The sequence below is a fragment of the Phyllostomus discolor genome, chromosome 13, assembly GCF_004126475.2.
Source record: "Phyllostomus discolor isolate MPI-MPIP mPhyDis1 chromosome 13, mPhyDis1.pri.v3, whole genome shotgun sequence".
Lineage (NCBI taxonomy): Eukaryota > Metazoa > Chordata > Mammalia > Chiroptera > Phyllostomidae > Phyllostomus > Phyllostomus discolor.
In genome coordinates, this window is record NC_040915.2 from 26,195,746 (window position 1) to 26,213,264 (window position 17,519).

The 17,519-nt window shown below is 37.5% G+C and overlaps 1 protein-coding gene across 4 annotated transcripts in view; it reads right to left on the bottom strand.

Annotated features, from left to right (window-relative positions):
• CLINT1 (clathrin interactor 1) overlaps nucleotides 1-17,519 on the bottom strand; it is a 57,102-nt gene that overhangs the window by 27,311 nt on the left and 12,272 nt on the right. For 3 of the 4 annotated variants that reach the window (XM_028527134.2, XM_028527135.2, XM_036014291.1), the window contains 3 exons: nucleotides 3,200-3,304; nucleotides 2,559-2,655; nucleotides 801-909 (listed from right to left, as the gene is read on the bottom strand). In XM_028527134.2, the coding sequence (XP_028382935.1) occupies nucleotides 801-909; nucleotides 2,559-2,655; nucleotides 3,200-3,304 (311 nt within the window). Of the gene's footprint in view, nucleotides 1-800; nucleotides 910-2,558; nucleotides 2,656-3,199; nucleotides 3,305-9,133; nucleotides 9,147-17,519 lie in introns of those variants that run through there. The other variant, XM_036014292.1, reaches the window with a different exon arrangement.

The following is a 17,519-nucleotide window of genomic DNA, read 5'->3' on the forward strand; positions in this document are numbered from 1 at the left end:
ATTCTAAGTTTTGAGGCGCAATTTTGGTTTATAAGAGCCTGTCAAGTTGAACTAAAAAGGACCACTGATAACAGTGCTACGCAAGATCGATTAAAGATCCACCGAAAAGGATTCCTAATGATGGCCATATGAAATGGACTTCTATCCACAAATGTTATTTTCTTTTCTGATGGTTTTTAACAAAACAAAAATCAAAACTCACGAAACTTACTTCAGCCATTAAAACTCACATTTTGGGTTTTAAGCACCCAAATGCTTTGGTTTTCCCAATACAAGTTTGGAAACACTAATTACCAGAATTTAGTATAGCTGAAAAACTGAATTTTTAAAGTGCTTTCAACAGGAGTATACTACAAAATGAAATGTGGTTCATTCTGTATCTTCTTTCACATTCAAAACACACTCTGGTCTTGCTGCCTTTGCACAGTAAATATTATTTGGTGGGAGGAAAAAAACCAGCTTCAAACAGATGTGTGTGTTTTGGAGCTCTAACCTTTTCTTCCCATATGATTAAAGCTATTCCTTTACGGACACCACAGGGGACCAGTCTCCAGTGCATATTTTAATATAAACCCGAACACTCATGTTGTGTTGGTTCTGTTGTTATTAGCCGGTCTTTTCTGCAAGTTCTTGTCTTCACTAATTAATACTCTAGGGCCCCGCGTCTTGGATTCTGCACTCGTCACACAACCAGCAACAGTCACATTCTAATTAGAGCGGAGAAGCTTCTAAGCTGGTTCAGGTGACTGACAACTCCAACTACTGTTTTAATTTGCTTATAAGGTTTTTCTATTGCTCACCTACAAAGTGGTAATTTTCCAGGGATCGCAAATCATAAATGTGTTCTCTGGCACTTGTAACAACACGTTCTGATCCATTCCTTATGAGGTAAGCTAGGAGCAGCAGCGACTGTAAAAATACAAAGCACCAAATGATTCAACAAAATAAATACTGGTGGAGTTTTGGTAAATGGCTAAAAAAATAATTTCAGCATTAGCAAATGAATAATCTTCATTTGTGTGTGGGGGGAGGAAATTCTTTTCCATGTTAGACTATACACAGTCTATTATCAATGTGAAGTTCCTCTTATACTAAGCACAGTAAATAAACTACCCATTGGATACCATGCGTCAGAAGATAAAAAATGTAATTCTGGTGTTAAGAAATATTTGAATGTATGATATAAATTGAACACTAGGCTTTTAGAAAGCTGGCGCAGTTTTTACTTTTCATCTGGGCATTACAGAGCTGTGAACTGTCAGAGTATCAGTTGAAAGAGAACAATTATTGCCATGTCCGGGTTGCTCTATTGGCTAGAGCATCATCCCTGTTTGCCAAGGTTGCGGGTTCAATCCTTGGTGAGGGCACAAAGAGGAATCAACCAATGAATACATAAATAAATGAAAGAACAAATTGATGTTTCTTTCTCTCCCTCTCTAAAATCAATAAATTTAAAAAACTTAAAGAGAACAATTACTTGATAATTGTAAGATCCCACAACACTTTCCAAAGATAAAATTTAATTGCAAGGGGGGGTGGGTAGTGATGTGACTTTTGTTTCAAACACCTGCTGCTAACAAATGAAGAGGAAAAAAGATTTATGAGGCTTCTTTCTGAAGTGATGGCCATGTTCTGGTGTTAGATAGTGGTAGATGCTGCACTATTCTGATTACACTAAAAATCAGTGAATTATGTATTTTGAACTTAACTTTGCTTAGAATAAGCCTCACATAAAGATGATTAGATCTATAAAATTTAGTTAAGTTAGTGACATTGAGTAGTAAAAACCCTCAACATACCACAAATTCTTTAAAAAAGTATACCAACACCCCCCAAAATTTCTAGCTCTAATGAAAAAAATATTTAATTTATAGAAATTTCAAGTATTTCATTGCAATTACTATACAAGCTGAGGAAATAACAGTGAGTATTTTCAGAAATACTATAAAAAACATGTAACTAAATAAAGCACTGATTTTCAATCCTAAAAGCCAGAAATGCTATTTTCAAAGTTTCATATATAAATATTACATATCATTTTGGAAAGCACAGAAACACTTGTTCTGAGGGGTAAGAAAAGATGGTGCAAGTGGAAGAACAGCTGACTACCTCCGTTTAAAAGTCTACATTATACGAGGAGATGAAAACAGATCCTCTTCAACTAACAATGTTGCTGCAGAACACCAAACAACACTGTTTTAAATTAGGCAGATTCTTATGTGGAGATGACAAACCATGCTGGCCTAGTTTTCATCTTAATTGTGCACACCCTAAATACACACACTACTACAGATCCATTACTTTCCATATGCACAAATGGTTTTAGGTAGAACAACTTTAACCATAAAATAATACTCAACATTTAGAAGTACTACTAATTTTAAACAATTTAAGAATAGTTTTTATGATGACTAGAAAACAACACAAAGAGCAAATCTTTTTTTAAAACCTGTTTTAGGATATTCTAGGATTTAATGTGTTTCATAATAACTACAAATACCTTAAATCTTCAAGCATTTTCAACATGTTAAGTAACAGCAACAGACAAATGCCCATACCTTATAAACTCTTCTCCAATTTTTTTTGTTGTCTTTTAACATTCGTGACCAAAGCATATTCATAAGTTCTGGAAACTGTTCATACATAAATGTAGCCCTGAAAAGAGAATAATTTTCCTTGCAATACGTCAATTTTGACAGTAGATGGCAGGCTTGTTCTAAGTTACTGTGTTTTCCTAAAAAGCTTAAAAATTATTATATGTGAATTAAAGAATTTAATGATATGCTTTCTTAAAAATGTTTTCCCTATACTTTGTTTACCATCTAGCACATCTGTAAGCCCCACTAATGAATATCATATTTTACAAGTCCTTCCGTCACTGGCCTAGTGGGTCTAGACATTCATGAGGAAGAAATGTTAATAAATGTATTTAAAGTTATTTTATACACATTTGTCCAAATTTTACATGGTAAACTACAGTAAGTCTCTAAATGTCATTGAAGAAACTTTTTTGTTTTACTTTTTTGAGCTAATTTTTAAGGGGAATGGACCCTGCATAAAACTTTCTCCACTAATACTTGAATGTTTATGCAAAAATTTTATCTGGAAGCTAACCGATTTAAAACTGAAGGCAAATCTCACATTTCTGTGTAAAGATGGTTGGATTCTTTCTGCACTGCTGAGTCAAATTATCACTTACTTGGCAATCTCTCCCATGAGTTGCCCAGAAGGTCCCCAAGGATCGTCATTCGTTGCTTCTCGAACCTTAGACTCGATCTCTGAATAATTCATAACCACATTGGTGCTGCAAAGAAAAAAATGCACGCACATACGCACAGAGATTAGCATCAAAACTGAGAAACACATGAAAACTTAATAATGACACAACTGGGTGTCCTAATGAGATACCTCTACAGGGTGGAAAAGAAAATATCTTCTGTGCATTGGCTACCCTGAGGACACTATATAACACATTTCAGTTATCTTTAAAAAGATTTTACTATTCCATTCCTCTTCAAGAATACTGATAACAGACTCTATCAGAGCTGGCATAAGCCCAGTAAAAAATGGTTTGGGGTTAAATTACAAAGAAAATTGAACATGCTAGAGTTGATTAAAACTGAAGTTGTCAGTTTCCTGACCAGACGTGGTTTACGTGCAGTCTTAAAGATCTGGCAAATTAGCTGACAAAATTATATAACAGTGGAACATTATTTATATATTTTTAAAAAGCAGTGACAAATAAAAGATAACATTCTAAAAATGTTTAGAACCACTATGAACATTTTACTGTAATCCCTTAGTCTTTTTCAATTACATCACATACATCTGCAACCTCACTATAGGCACTGTAACCGTCACTTTTAATGGCTACATGATAAGCCATCAGGAGACTATGGTAATGCATTTAACTTTCACTTAAGACTTCAGCAGTGGTCAAGAACACGGCTTCTAGGAGTCAGAAAGATCTGACTTCAATCACTCACATTGTAATAACCTTTGACAAAAGTATTTTAATTCTTTTAAACTCAGCTTTCTCAAATGCAAAATGAGAATAAACAAGAAAAATTCTAGCTTAAAGGACAGCCTACAAATGATACTTATTAGCAGTGTGGAACATATAAGAAGTGCTCAATGTTAGCTCTTATTTTATTATTAGAGACAATAATCACCTATTAGAATTTTAAATATTAATATTTTTATAAAAGGATTAACTTTTAAAAGAGTATGTTAAATTTAAGAAATGAGATGCAAAATTGATTTTTAAAGCGATTTCTCATGCTTACATGGGCTTAAAAATTCAAAAACATTCTGAGGAATAAAAAATGCTTTTAAATATGACGTAGTATACTAGCAATAATTTGACATTTAAAGCTCCAATTACTACTAAACAATTGTTACAACAGATGCCAATGAATATGCTAATTCAAATCTTCCACTTAAAATGAGGTCTTAGAAATAGTGGAAAATCAGAATTTGGTAACTGTTACTTTAATATACCTAACTTTTGCTGTACAGTTTTTCGGTCATCAAAAAATTTTGCTTTTTAAGTAAGAAAGGTTTTGTCAAAATTGGCACTCAAATCTTTCTCAAATATAAATAAATATAAATTTCAGATTTATTGTAAACACTTCAGTTTCTTTACCTTGAAGGAACAGACTAGTTATAAACAGTTTTGAGTCAAATTTTAAAGGAACCATTATGCATATAATTACAACTTGCCAAACCACAAAATAAACCTGACTTTTAGATATTCAGAATACTCTTCTATTAAGGAAGAAAAGCAAAATCCTATTATTTTCTTTCACACCTTGGAGAAAGTGCCTCCTAAAATATCAACTAGCTTGATAAAGTAAATACAAATTATTTCACTGGGATTAAAATAAATACATAATCTCCACTGCCTCCTTCAAATTTTAAGGATATTAACAAATGAATTTTCATGAAAATCCAATAATGATTCTATTGACAATAATTTTATGTACAAAGAAATAATCACATTGTTTCCTAATTTTATCAACAATGGAACCAAAATAAAATCAAAGCAGCCAATGACAGATATGCAGTTTAAGATGTCATACAATAAAGGAATGGGTTTGTTTGTCCTAGTGGCTGAAGAATGCGTGGCTTCGGCAGTTAAAAAGTGTCAAAATGCAGCTGTGCGAATGAACAATAGCAATTAGGATTATAATTCATCCAAGCATTTCATTACCAGAATGCACTTGAAATCTGTTTGCATTGTTTAATTCGTTGGAGAGTAAGATGAAAGAAGTTAATCTCTCAGTCCATGCACATGAAATATTTTCACTAGAGCCTTCCTAAATGCTGCAGCCCTCAGAACACTACTTTCCTTGTTCAAGGCACAAAAGCCCATGGGTCAAATGAAAAAGGTCCTGTTTCCGTAACCCTTCACAAAACTCGAAGCTGAAGGCCTGTGTTTGAGTGTTGTGTGTTTAGAGGGAGAGGTGGCGGAGAGCCAATAATTTAAGAATCTCCTTATTTCCTTGGTTTGAAAAAAACGGGAACTGTGTAAAATGACAACTTGCCATAGAACAGACTCACAATGTTGTTAAAAAATATGTCCACAGAAACATATGACAATGACAATAACAAAGTCAGAACACTATCACGAAGAGAATCAGGCTCTATTTTAAAGTCGTTTTCCAATAAAACTGTTGCTCTCAGAAACTGGAAAGAACTCTCTTAAGATGAGATCTGATGGCATAAAGAATTCCAAAACAAAGTTTTTTTATGCTGCACTCAATTCAAACAAATGTAAACTAAAACAAAACAACACTGTGTAGTTTGGCCTTATTCCAAGTCATTCAGAAATAACTATTTCTAAAAAGGTAGAAATGGCATTTTGGTCCTTCCTTTCCCATGTTTTCTACTGCCTTCAATCCACACCCTACCCATAATTCTGGTGACCTTTTTTAAAAAGGATAAACCCTCCCTCCCTCCAAAATGAAAAGTAAAAAAAAAAAAAAAATTATGTCCAGATGTGAAAGGAAAAAACAGCTCATTTAATTCCTAAAACATCCCATGATTGACACAAATGTTTTAGGATGAATATTTCAGACACTAGAGGGGGCTCTCTCATCAGTTTTTTAAACACAAAAATCAGACAAAGGTGTAGGATCTATTCTGCAAACAAAATTATAGGAAATTATCAGTAAAGAATAAAAGAAGCTGCCCCTGTTCTCAAGAGTTTACCTTAAAGCAATATTGAACAACTGCTTTTTACAAGGATAAAATCCACAATTAAAATCACTATTTGTTTGCATTTGTGAGACCGTTCACTGCTCCCACAGCTTTTTTATAGTTTTCACTTTTGCTCCTCACGACACCCTTGTTCATAAGCAGGACAGAACTACGAGCCCCCACTGGGCGTGCTTAACTCTGGGCGACCCAGAGCCACTGGCTCACTGGACCTTCTCTCTGCGCCAGCTGCTCACACCGACCGCCCTCACGCTCCACACACTCGCTTCCACGGCCGTGTGTGTGAACAAAGAGAGTCGACGTGCACTTACTTGAGGGTTGATTATTCAGTTTGTAAATTATTAACGTTCACTTTGGCTTTCTCTATTCCCCATTTTCTGCTTATTTCACCACTCACTAATGATAAAATATCAAGCTATTTTACTTGACAACAACTCTAGACCATGTTTTAGAGGCAAAACTGGTTCAAAGTAAAAGCTAAAACGGGGCTTCTGCTCACAGATGGCCAGGGCTGCTTCTCGTCTACCTGGAGAACAATCAGTAAAACGACCCACGAGGAAAAACTTGTACAGCCCTTATTTATACTTTTCCTGTCAAAAATTCAAGAATGTGCTTTACAAACTATAAGCACATTTTGTTTAGTTTTAAAAGAAAACTACACACAAGCAGAAAAGGTAGAGTGTAAGTGTAACCCAGTACTGTTAACAAAGGAATAAAAACACTGAAACACACTGATGTAGTAAGAAATACTTTTTAAAAGACAGAGTCAATGGGTCTGTATTTATAATATAGCTTTTCTTTTTGTTTTGAACTTATTATAAATAATTCATTCACTCCAAGGTCAAGAAAGTTCTTTGCAGTATTTCCTTTTAAATCTTTAAACTTATTTCATCATATGCATGCATACTTATATCCATACTTACAGACAGAGGGTCAGAAACAGAAAAACAGAGGTAGCAAAAGACAGAAATGGTTCAAAGTAATGGTTTTAAATAATGCTGAATTTTCCAAAATTTCCCCCATGAACATGATATTGTAACCAAAGGAAAATTATTAAATGTCATTAAAATGGTCAGTCAAGTACTATATCATCATTAGCTATACTTTATGCATAAGGAAAAACAGGCATCATTATAGACCACATGAGTATTATGTAGACTTCTAACATTTTGTTTTGTCAGGCTAATAAATGCAGCAAACTAGTAACTAAAATATATGTATACATACTAAATGTGTATACCAACCAAGTGCTACGTGTGTAAAACTACAGGGAATAATTTAAGTACCTAATATTGAAATTAAAATGACTTTTTAAAACTATTTGAATATTAGGGAAGAATGATTCCTTACAATAAAACCTATACTTAAAAGTAACCTTTTAATCTCAATGCCACAAAGATTTCAGATACTTTTATGATTTAATTAAAATTATTATGCTCCTTATTAACAAGTCAGTTAAGCCAGGAAAATTTGGTACATTAAAAAGAAGAAGAAGAAGAGAAGAAAGGCCTTTCTGGCCAAAACACTAGGGAAGGAGTTTTAAGAACACCTGCTCTAAAAGCTTGATAATGGACTCTGTGATCACTGTTTTTCATCAGGAAACGGTCTTCACCATGTTACCCTTATTAGCAAGCTGAACATTTTATCGATTCAGTACTCATATTTTAAAACCAAGTTATGTTATTACAGTCCAGTGAACAGTATCAAGTTTATGGTCAACAACTAAGAACTCCAGCACTCCTAAATTCAACAAACACAATTTTTGCTGTTAGCAGAAAATCTGAAGCTATACGGAAATGATGTGGGGGAGGTGGAAAAACTGATTCACCCTCCTGGCTGGATATTGGCTACCTATCAAAACACAAAAAAGTATTTTCTTGATCTGAAAATGAAATACAAAGAATGGAAAATGTCTTAACACAAGCAATGGGTCAACAGGATACTTAATGCTACTAAAGCGAGTATTATCATATTTGATTAGATAGTATCTTAGTTCTAAAATAGCTACAGTGCTAAAACAAGGAATAAACTACAGTGCTCCCTATACCTACAGAGGAGAAAACCAGTAAAATAAATATTGGAAAGAACAGAAGAAGCAAAGGTAGCAAACCTAACACTGGCACTTTCTATTGTGGCCACCATGAGCTGCAGCCCCGTCTCTACTAAAAAGAATGAGGAGGGAGGGAAAATATACTCAATAGCAACTCCTTAGTAAAGAAGTTGGGTAAAGTCACTCAGGATCACCTTACTGGTAGGTGGTAACGGATGTTCAAGTTTGTTAGGTTTTCTAATTCCAAAGCCCGTTTTCTATTATGCCACCGTTGCCCTAAAATCAGAGAATTAGCAGTATCATTTCACTTAGATCATTCTAAGTGAAAAATCTACTCATCAGTGTGTGACAGCACAGATTGTGCTACTAAAAGAACTAAATGCTGACTTCACGTTTAAAAATACAAAAAAATAAATAAAATACTTGCATGTTCCCTGTCATGGAAATTGCATTTTCTTTGGTTTTAGTAAATATTAAATACAAACTATTCAACTGAAAAGGAGGAAACGAATGTCCCCCTCTTAAAAGCAGAGTAAAGAAATCAAAAGTTTGAATAGGGAAAACTGAAATTAAACATATCTAAAGTCTGAGGCTGTCTTATCCATTCTTCTACAGTAACACAATTTCAGAAAAGAGTAACGTTATTACTCAAAAACCACGTACCCTATTTCAATCTAATTATTTAAGTATGTGGGATGCGCATGTGCGTTATTTATGACTTCACTTACTTACAAAGGATAATGCACCTTCTGTTTTCCTCTTTACTTTTCAAAAGGGAACCGTAAAATGCTAAATGTTAAAACATGAAACTTTTGCTTTTTAAAATGACTATCAAGAATTGGCTCTGAAATATCATACCTCAACCTTTATCTACCAGTCAAAATCAATCAGTAAATAAAATAAAGAGCAAAGCAGTCTACTACCAGGTTTTGTTGAGGGAGCATGGGAGGCCCATAGTCCTTTTTAGAGATCAAGAAAAACGGCCTAATTCAAAACTCCAGAAGCCTGCATGTGTGTCATTAAAACCACAGAAAATCTGTTCTTGTTCAAAACACCACTTCAGTTGTTCCCTCCCAGTATGACGTGAGACAATAGAGAACTACTCCTAACTGTTGTCAACTGTTTTTGAAATACCCACCTGCTTTAAGCTGTAAGAAAATGAAGGCCAAAAGCCATTCTCACATGACTCTGCTACCGAATTCTCTGATCTATCACACCAATGCTGGCCTTCAACTTCAGTAACAGTTCAGTCCAGTGGCATCATGGGGGTGCAGAACTGAACTACGGAATTTTAATCATTATTGGTGTTTTCCTATTGCTGAGCACTGTCGACTGATATGGCCAAATATTCCTGTAATCTTAATTCAAAATTTTAGACTGCACTTGAGCTACTTACAGATAAAGTATAAAGATAAATTCTATAAAACTGTTTTCTATAAAAGTACTTATTATTCAGGATTTTGGGGGTGTTGGGCAGGGAGCAAATTAAACACTGGACACAACTCTGCAGGCAGAAGAAGCTGTAAGAGTAAACCCTTAACATTCTTGAAAAATTAGCTAAACACTTCTGTGTATCTTCAAAATTATGAAAATGGAAACATTTGCACAAACTCCAATCACCCAGGTTCGATCAAGAGTTAAAGTATCCTGTGTGTACTATACTTATGCAGCTCAGGGTAGCCAATATTTAGATTCACCACATTTTATTTTTCAGATAAGGAACTTCTGCATGGCAGAACATGTTTCAGAAATTTTTTACTGACTTTGTATAGATATGCTGGTGCCATTAATTCAAGGTACCACCACACCTGGTGCTCCTCTCTAAATACATGTATAAGTTCCTATTTTCTGTCCATGATTCATGATTTCCTTAGGCTCTGCCGGGTTCACTACCCATCCTGGAGGCGGGCTTCCTTTGAGTTGCTTTCACAAAGAAGCTGAAGTCCCGCCCGCCGCAGCCTCGGAGCTGGGGCACGACAGAGGTGGAGGTGGGTGGCAGTGACCAGCGTGGCCTGGGGACCTGTCCCCACACTGCAAGTCAGGTCTGGGACACAACCAAATTATACATTCTTTCTTTAATAAATCTTCCAGATCTGTTTTAAAAAATCACAACTTTGAACAGAAAAATCTATCAAGAATCTACTGTATTTCAGAAAGGAGAATGGTTTCATAGGCAATGTAATGTAAAAAAAATTAATCTAAGAACTTTTATCAGGAACTAACATTAACCTATTTATAATATACTTTCACTTCTGATCTCTAAAAATACCCATTACAGATTATCAGAATTCCAAATGATATCTAAATATTTCAAGTTTAAAAACCAGTATTCCAGATCCCCACAATTTCAAATTGTGCATTAAAGAAATAACTCAGTCCCCTGGTGTAGGGAGTTCACCTACCATTCCGGGAAAATTTCTAGTACTGATTCAGTATCAGTTTGCATGGGCCCACACAAATCAGACATACCTAAAATTTCTGAGATTCACAAAAACTGGTATGTTCAACATTTAAGTATAGTGTTGTCCTAAAATGTAACTAGCAGAATAAATCTTGTGAATTTTCTTTCCCAAGAAAAAACCAGAAAATCATTACCTTATGGTTTATGTAAAATTCAAGGCCAGGAAGAATTACATAAAATGAATAATCATTAAAAAAAGTAACCCTCCAAATTTAGTTTCAAATGCCAAACTATGTACTAGACTGGAACATATAAGTTGATCATTGAAAAGATAAAAACATAGAAGCAGTGACTTAAATACCCCATTTTATATATAAGATCATGAAATGTTTCTAGTCCAACATAAAGTTTTTTTTTTAGAAACACCAGAAACCACGTAATCTTATTTCAATGCCTAAAAAAAATATAGGAATTGATTCAAAACAAAAAAAACTTAAACCAGAATGGTAGTTGGATTTCTGTCCGTCAAAGTCTGTCATTCCATTTTTTTCCAAAAGGTACCAATGGACCTCTTGATCACTATTAAGTGTGACTTAAACTGGCAACTTTTCAAGGAAATAGCTTTGTAATTTATGTAACAGATGTGCAAGGAAAACTATATGAATGAGATAAGCCAAGAAAAACATCCTTATGTCCACAACTAAATTATGACGTGTGGGAAGAAGAAACTGTACTACCACTTCCCTTTCCTCACGAGTCCAAAGCCCATTTTAGCAACGCAGACTGGACAAAGCCCACTCAACAGCAGCCCGTGCACAGAAGTTAAAAGGGGCCTGGACTCCAGGACCTGCCCAAAGCCCAAGGCCACACTAGACGAAAATACTGTACATTTACCTATTTTCATAATCTGTTTCATCTTTTATGGCTAATTTTGTAAAAAAGCACATTAATATACATATTATTGACCACTAATTAAGAAATTAACAGGGGCCAAATCTTGTCTCTGATCCCTGGACAAATCAACTGCTCTCAGCTTTTTCTTCTAGAAGGTAGTTCCTATGTATGACTACAGAGATTAAATGAAATGATTTGTGTAAAGCATTTAGCGCTCACGGTTATTTTTCTGCCACTAGTTATTATTTTTAGTCTTAAGATATTCTCTATATGGTCCTTAGAATAGACTGACATAATGCTTATGATTTACCCACGTCATTCACTGTTGCAGAACTTAACAGTTACACTGACTGGCATCCCATCTGACCCACAGGGCAGAACCCGAAATGAGGATTTTGAAGACATAACTATACAGTAAGGCAGACATGACTTGTTGCTAAGAAATGGCCAAAGAGCTGGGAATGAGTATCATTAAAAGACAGGACAAGCATCTATTAATACAAGCCCCAGCACAGGACATTTGCTATTTTATGCTTACTAGAGTTTGTATTTTGAAGTTAACTCTCCTTAGTCTTAGCACATCACCCAATGTGACCTAGGATTTCATTTTACATTAAATAACAATTTCTGTTTTAGTGGTAATCTCGTATTAGTCTCTAGCTTTTTTTGAACTCACTGAACTAACTCAACTACTGGGGCTGCACATACCAAAGCAAACAAATTAAGCCAAAAACAAAGACTGAAGTCATTATAATAATAAGGGAAATTATCTAGCCTGAATTTTATGTTTACAGCATAGGAATATACAAAGGAGCAGATTTATGAGCTTTCAAAATGCCAAAACTAAGGTCTACATTACTCACTCCATGAGGTGTTTGGCTGAAAAGAAAGTTTTAGAAGGGCCATGATACCCAGTTTCTGTGCCGTTACATCTGCAAGAACACGAGTCTTTATACCAGCAAATGTCTGCGTGTCCATGGGTCTTGATGGTTTACATGGAAGTCCTCCCACTCCCCTCTAGCACAGGTACTGCTGCAGCGGGTGACAGGCTTACAAAGAAGCTGTCTGACATAAAGCTGGTCCCATGATGCTAAGGAGTTATTTCGCAGAGAGGCATGCTGGTGGCAATAAGATTGGGAGAGGGGAGGGAGTGTTTTATGGCCACAAAAGAGAGGCCTTGTTGCGTCGTTCACGGAAGCAGATGGACAGCTGCTTCCAAAGTGTGGCAGGAATGGTGCCTGGGACATTGCAGCGGGAGACCCTGCAGAGGCAGCCGCCACCAGGAAACTCTCTTCCTTTCATGGTCACAGAGAAAGAGCTCTCACAACGCACAACTGTGTGAATGCTAACCACTATGGACTACAGAAAAACACACGTGCACACGGCCAAAGCCTAGGAGGAATGAAACCCAGGAAAACAGTGTGGGGGACACCTTTGTTTTAAATTGTATGTAAGCAAGGAAAAAACGGATTTTTTAAAAAGAAAAAAAAACAAAAACAAAAACAGCACTTGATTATGAAACTACTCTTGACTTGCTGGGAAACACCCCATAGCTGGGCTGATTTCATTCTGCTGAGGATCAGCTTCTCCGCCCTGGCTCGGCAGCCTGTGTATTCTGTCAGGGCCCTGTCTGCACAGATAAAAGCTTTCTGAAAAGACAGTTCGGAGGGGCCGGGGCTGAGTGTCAAGTTGCTCCCTGCCCCCTGGCACTATTCCCTAGGAATGCCAGCCCCGAGCCAACACTATTTTCTATTTCCAGCTGTTTTTTTTAAAACCATGCATCGCTGTAAGTTTTAAGATTTTCATTTTTATTTTCTTCTAAAACAGTACTCTAGTGTTTTGTGAAAAACACTCTGGGAGATATTAGTAGGTGTTATGTGAGAGAAGGATCCCGTGGTGAGATCTGGGAAGTGTTCTGGAAAAACAAAGGCAACTTCACGACTGCCAAGGCTTCTCAGAGGCCCCACTACCCTAATGTGCCCGCCGCGGCTCCAACAGGAGACAGTGTCAAACACCTCTAAAGGTCAGGGACGACATAGCTTTTCCTTGAAGCTTTTTCGGAGTGTCCCAAGTAACCCACTTTGGTAAATTGCCCTTTCCCCACCAAACTTTAAAAAGGGTCAGTTTATATCTTTTGTCTTATCATTTTGTTTTTAGAATACAGGGTGGGGTTTACAGGTGTTCGTATAGGGAATAATATAGTAATTAATAAATAATACAACGGTAAACCTACTTTTATCCCACCCTGCATGCTTTCTTTTCTCTTTTCTTTCCTCTCTCCCCTACCCCTTCCTTTCTTTCCTAGTAAACAGCTCTTCCTAAATAGATTTTCCCTTTAATCCTTTATTTTTATGTCTTTAAACTCTTATCTGTTGGCTGGCTTTCAGCTTTTTATCTTCCTTTACATCTCATTTATCATATTTTAAAAACTGTGATTCTTTACTGTTGATCTTAGCTTTCTATTTAAAGTCTCAATTGTTTTACTCTTTTTGTATCCTTTTTTCCACTGGGTTTAAAAGACTTTTAAACTTCATTCCAATCCCTTCAAAGTTCTCACTTTATTTTTAGCTTTAAGTTTTGATTTCTTAGCCCTAATTTAATAAACCTGTTACTAAACCTGTTTCTTTTTGCCCTGCATATTCTACTTATCATATGGTATTCTATAATACAAAGCTGAAGGGAGAGACAGGGCTCAGCGCGCAGGAGGAGATGAGGGGCCTCTCCCCTTGGCCCTGACTGCCGCTGCTTTTCCGGGCCCCTCATACAGAGGTGACACTGTACACAGGGATCAATTAAGTATGTGTTATGAGATACTCAAAAAGAAATGAGCTTTGTCAAGTGCCAAGAGCGAAGAAAATGCTTATTCTTAGAAATTATGCATGGTTTTTAACAATGAAATATTAGTTTCTATGTATTTGAGGAGCAGCAACATGAAAGCAGCTTCACGATTTCCCATCCTGAGAACGATCTCGGGGCACAGGACAAGGCACTCAAGGCAGGCATTGGCTGGCCTGTCCGGAGCCGTCTGTGGCAGCCTTTGCTCCCAGTGCCCACTTCCCACTCATTTCCAAGACCTGCTCATTCTACGTTAAAAATACAGGCACTCACTCACCTCTAGCCTAGGCTCCTACAAAAGCCATTTAACAATCTCTCCACTGCAGGGGTATTCTTTTCTTCATCCCCCAAGACCCATTCTCTTAATATTTAGGATCAGCCGTGTTAGTCCACCACAAGTTCATCACCACCTTCCCCCAGACACCTCCCTCTTCATGTGTCAGTGGACAGTACCATTCAGAGTCATGCCCTGAACATCAGTATTGGTCACTTCTCCCCGCTCTCCTATCCAGTACCCAGCCCATTCCCCGGCCTTTTCAACCTGGTTTCTTAGGCAGGTCTCAGATATGTCCAACCACTTCATCCTACCCACACTGCCACTTTAGTCCCGGGACACCACCGTTTCACACCTGGATTGTTGCCGATGACCTTGTAACTTAACCACTGCCCCTGCTTCTCTCTCTCACACCAAGGTACAGCCAAAATAAACTCCTGCTGAAATACAGATCCTATCTAACCGAGCTCTCCACTTTAAATCTAGCAAAGGCTTCCTGGTTACCTTCAAGATGAAGTCCAAATTCCTTAACATGACAAAAGAGGGCCTGCACCTGAGATACCAATCGATTTCTTCAGTTCCATCACTGTCATGGGCACCTCCAGGCCCGTGCACCCTCTAAGTCCTCTGCCCGCCCATTCCTCCGAGAAACCTTCCTGTAACTACCAAACAGGCTGGGGCCCTGCCTGTATGCTCTTTGTAGTGCCCTGTGCCTGCTGCTGCGGTGAACTAGAACTAACTAACACCAGCGCCCTCCGGCAGGCATGCTTGTCCACAGGCCTGTCGCCCGCTCTGGACGAAAAGGTCTACTCACCTCAAGATCCTCAGTATATGGGACGTGCTCAGTGACAGTGGATTTCAGTAACATTTACCGAGTAATTGAACAAAAGGACTAAAATTCTTCAACAGCTTCTTTCCTGAGGAAAAGAAGTCCGAACTGAACTTGTCATCAGGACCTGCACGATCTGGCCTCAGTCTCCTTGGCCAGCCTTCTCCCACACGGCTTCTGTCTCGTTTCCTTCACGGGATAATTAAACCGTGTCACTAGCCGAAACTTAAACACGGCCTTTACTCTTACCTTAGAAACTGTTCACTCCTGACATCCCCAACTCTCCTTTCAGCTAAAGCAAACCTAGTTTTTAACAAAACTGCAAACATGAAGCCCTCCCGATTCTTTCCAAACCACCGTCTCCCATTCCCATGACGAAATCCAACCTTACATTTAGAACTCTTATGAATTATGTTCTGCCTTGTGCAATGACTTGTATGTGAATTTATTTTAATTCCCTTAGTATAGTGTAAATGTTTAAAAAGCAAGTAGAATTGATCCTCATTATTTGAGGGCTTCATATCTGCAAATCTAGCCTGCTCCCTAAAATGCATGTATAGTCCTCAAATGAACACTCTCAGTGCGCTCACGGTCACCGGTGAACATGCAGAGCAATGAAGTTCTGAGGCGTTCCCCACGCACAGTCCCAGCCGAGGGGGCTCACAGAGGTGATGCCCTGCCTCTCCCTCCAGCTCTCGCACTGGAAACAAGTGTCCTTGTCCGGGTCTCTCTGGGGCCGTGTTTTGCCCTGTGCTTTCTGCTGGTGCTTGCACTGTGTCATACGGCTCCAACCCCAGTGCTGAGGTGCTGCCTGGTGTTCCTGAGCGGAAGAAGGCTGTGATGTGCCCTACAGAGAAGATACCTGTTAGACAAACTTTGTTCGGGCATGGGAATCACCATTTGTACCCATTACAGTGAAGATGAGCTCAAGCAAGAAACCTCAGTAGAGAGTACATCTAGGGAGGAGTCTGATTAGGAGAGGTCTCAGCGTGTCTCTGCGTAGATTGCTCATCAGTTGCAGCGAGAAAAACAAGTGTGAACAGTGCAGGAACCACGCAACACCTTGACTTAATGATCAGAACTAAAATGACTAAGAAGGGACATACAGACATTGTTTTCCTACTGAAAAGGACACAGTATTACCTAATGTGACATTCTAGCTCATGAAACATCAGATAGACCTAAACTGAGGAATATTCTATAAAATAACTGGGCTGTAACCTTCAAAACCACCCATGTTATTAAAGATAAAAAAGGTAAAAAAGGCTAAAGCATCATGACAATTAAATACAGTGTTTGACCCTGGACATAACCCTGTACTGGAGTGGGACAAGTGAAAAAATCAGAATATGGACCACAGAGAGAGAAAAGTAATTTTTTCACTGTTTAACATACTTTCTTTTTAAAAAAGGTTTTTATCCATTTACTTATTTTTAGAGAGAAAGAGAGGGAAAGAGAGAGGAAGAGAAACATCCATGTGTGGTTGCCTCTCATGCACCCCTCACTGGGGTCCCAGCCCACAACCCAGGCATGTGCCCTGACTGGGAATTGAACCTGCAACCCTTTGGTTTGCAGGCCAGCACCCAATCCACTGAGCTACAGCAGCCAGGGCTAATTTTCTCAATCTGGTAACAATACTGTGGCTTAGTCCTTGTTCTTAGTAAGTGCACACAAAAGTCTTGAGGCGAAGTGGGTATGTAACCAACTTCCAAATGATCAGAAAAATAAATGTGTGCGCGTGTGTGTGTACACAGACAAAAAGAGTGGAGGAGGAAAAGAGAGAATGACAAACATGGCAAAATCTTAAAAACTGGTGAATCTAGGCAAAGGGTATACAGGTATTCTCTTTACTGTTTTTAAAACTTTACTTTCAAATAAAACTATTTAAAAATTTAATAAGATACATCCAATGCAACTGAATTCAATACTTTAAAACCATTAACTTTATGTTGTATGAGTTACCTCAATACATTTTTTTTAAAAAATCTGCTTAAGAAACATACTTAGAATGAAGTCA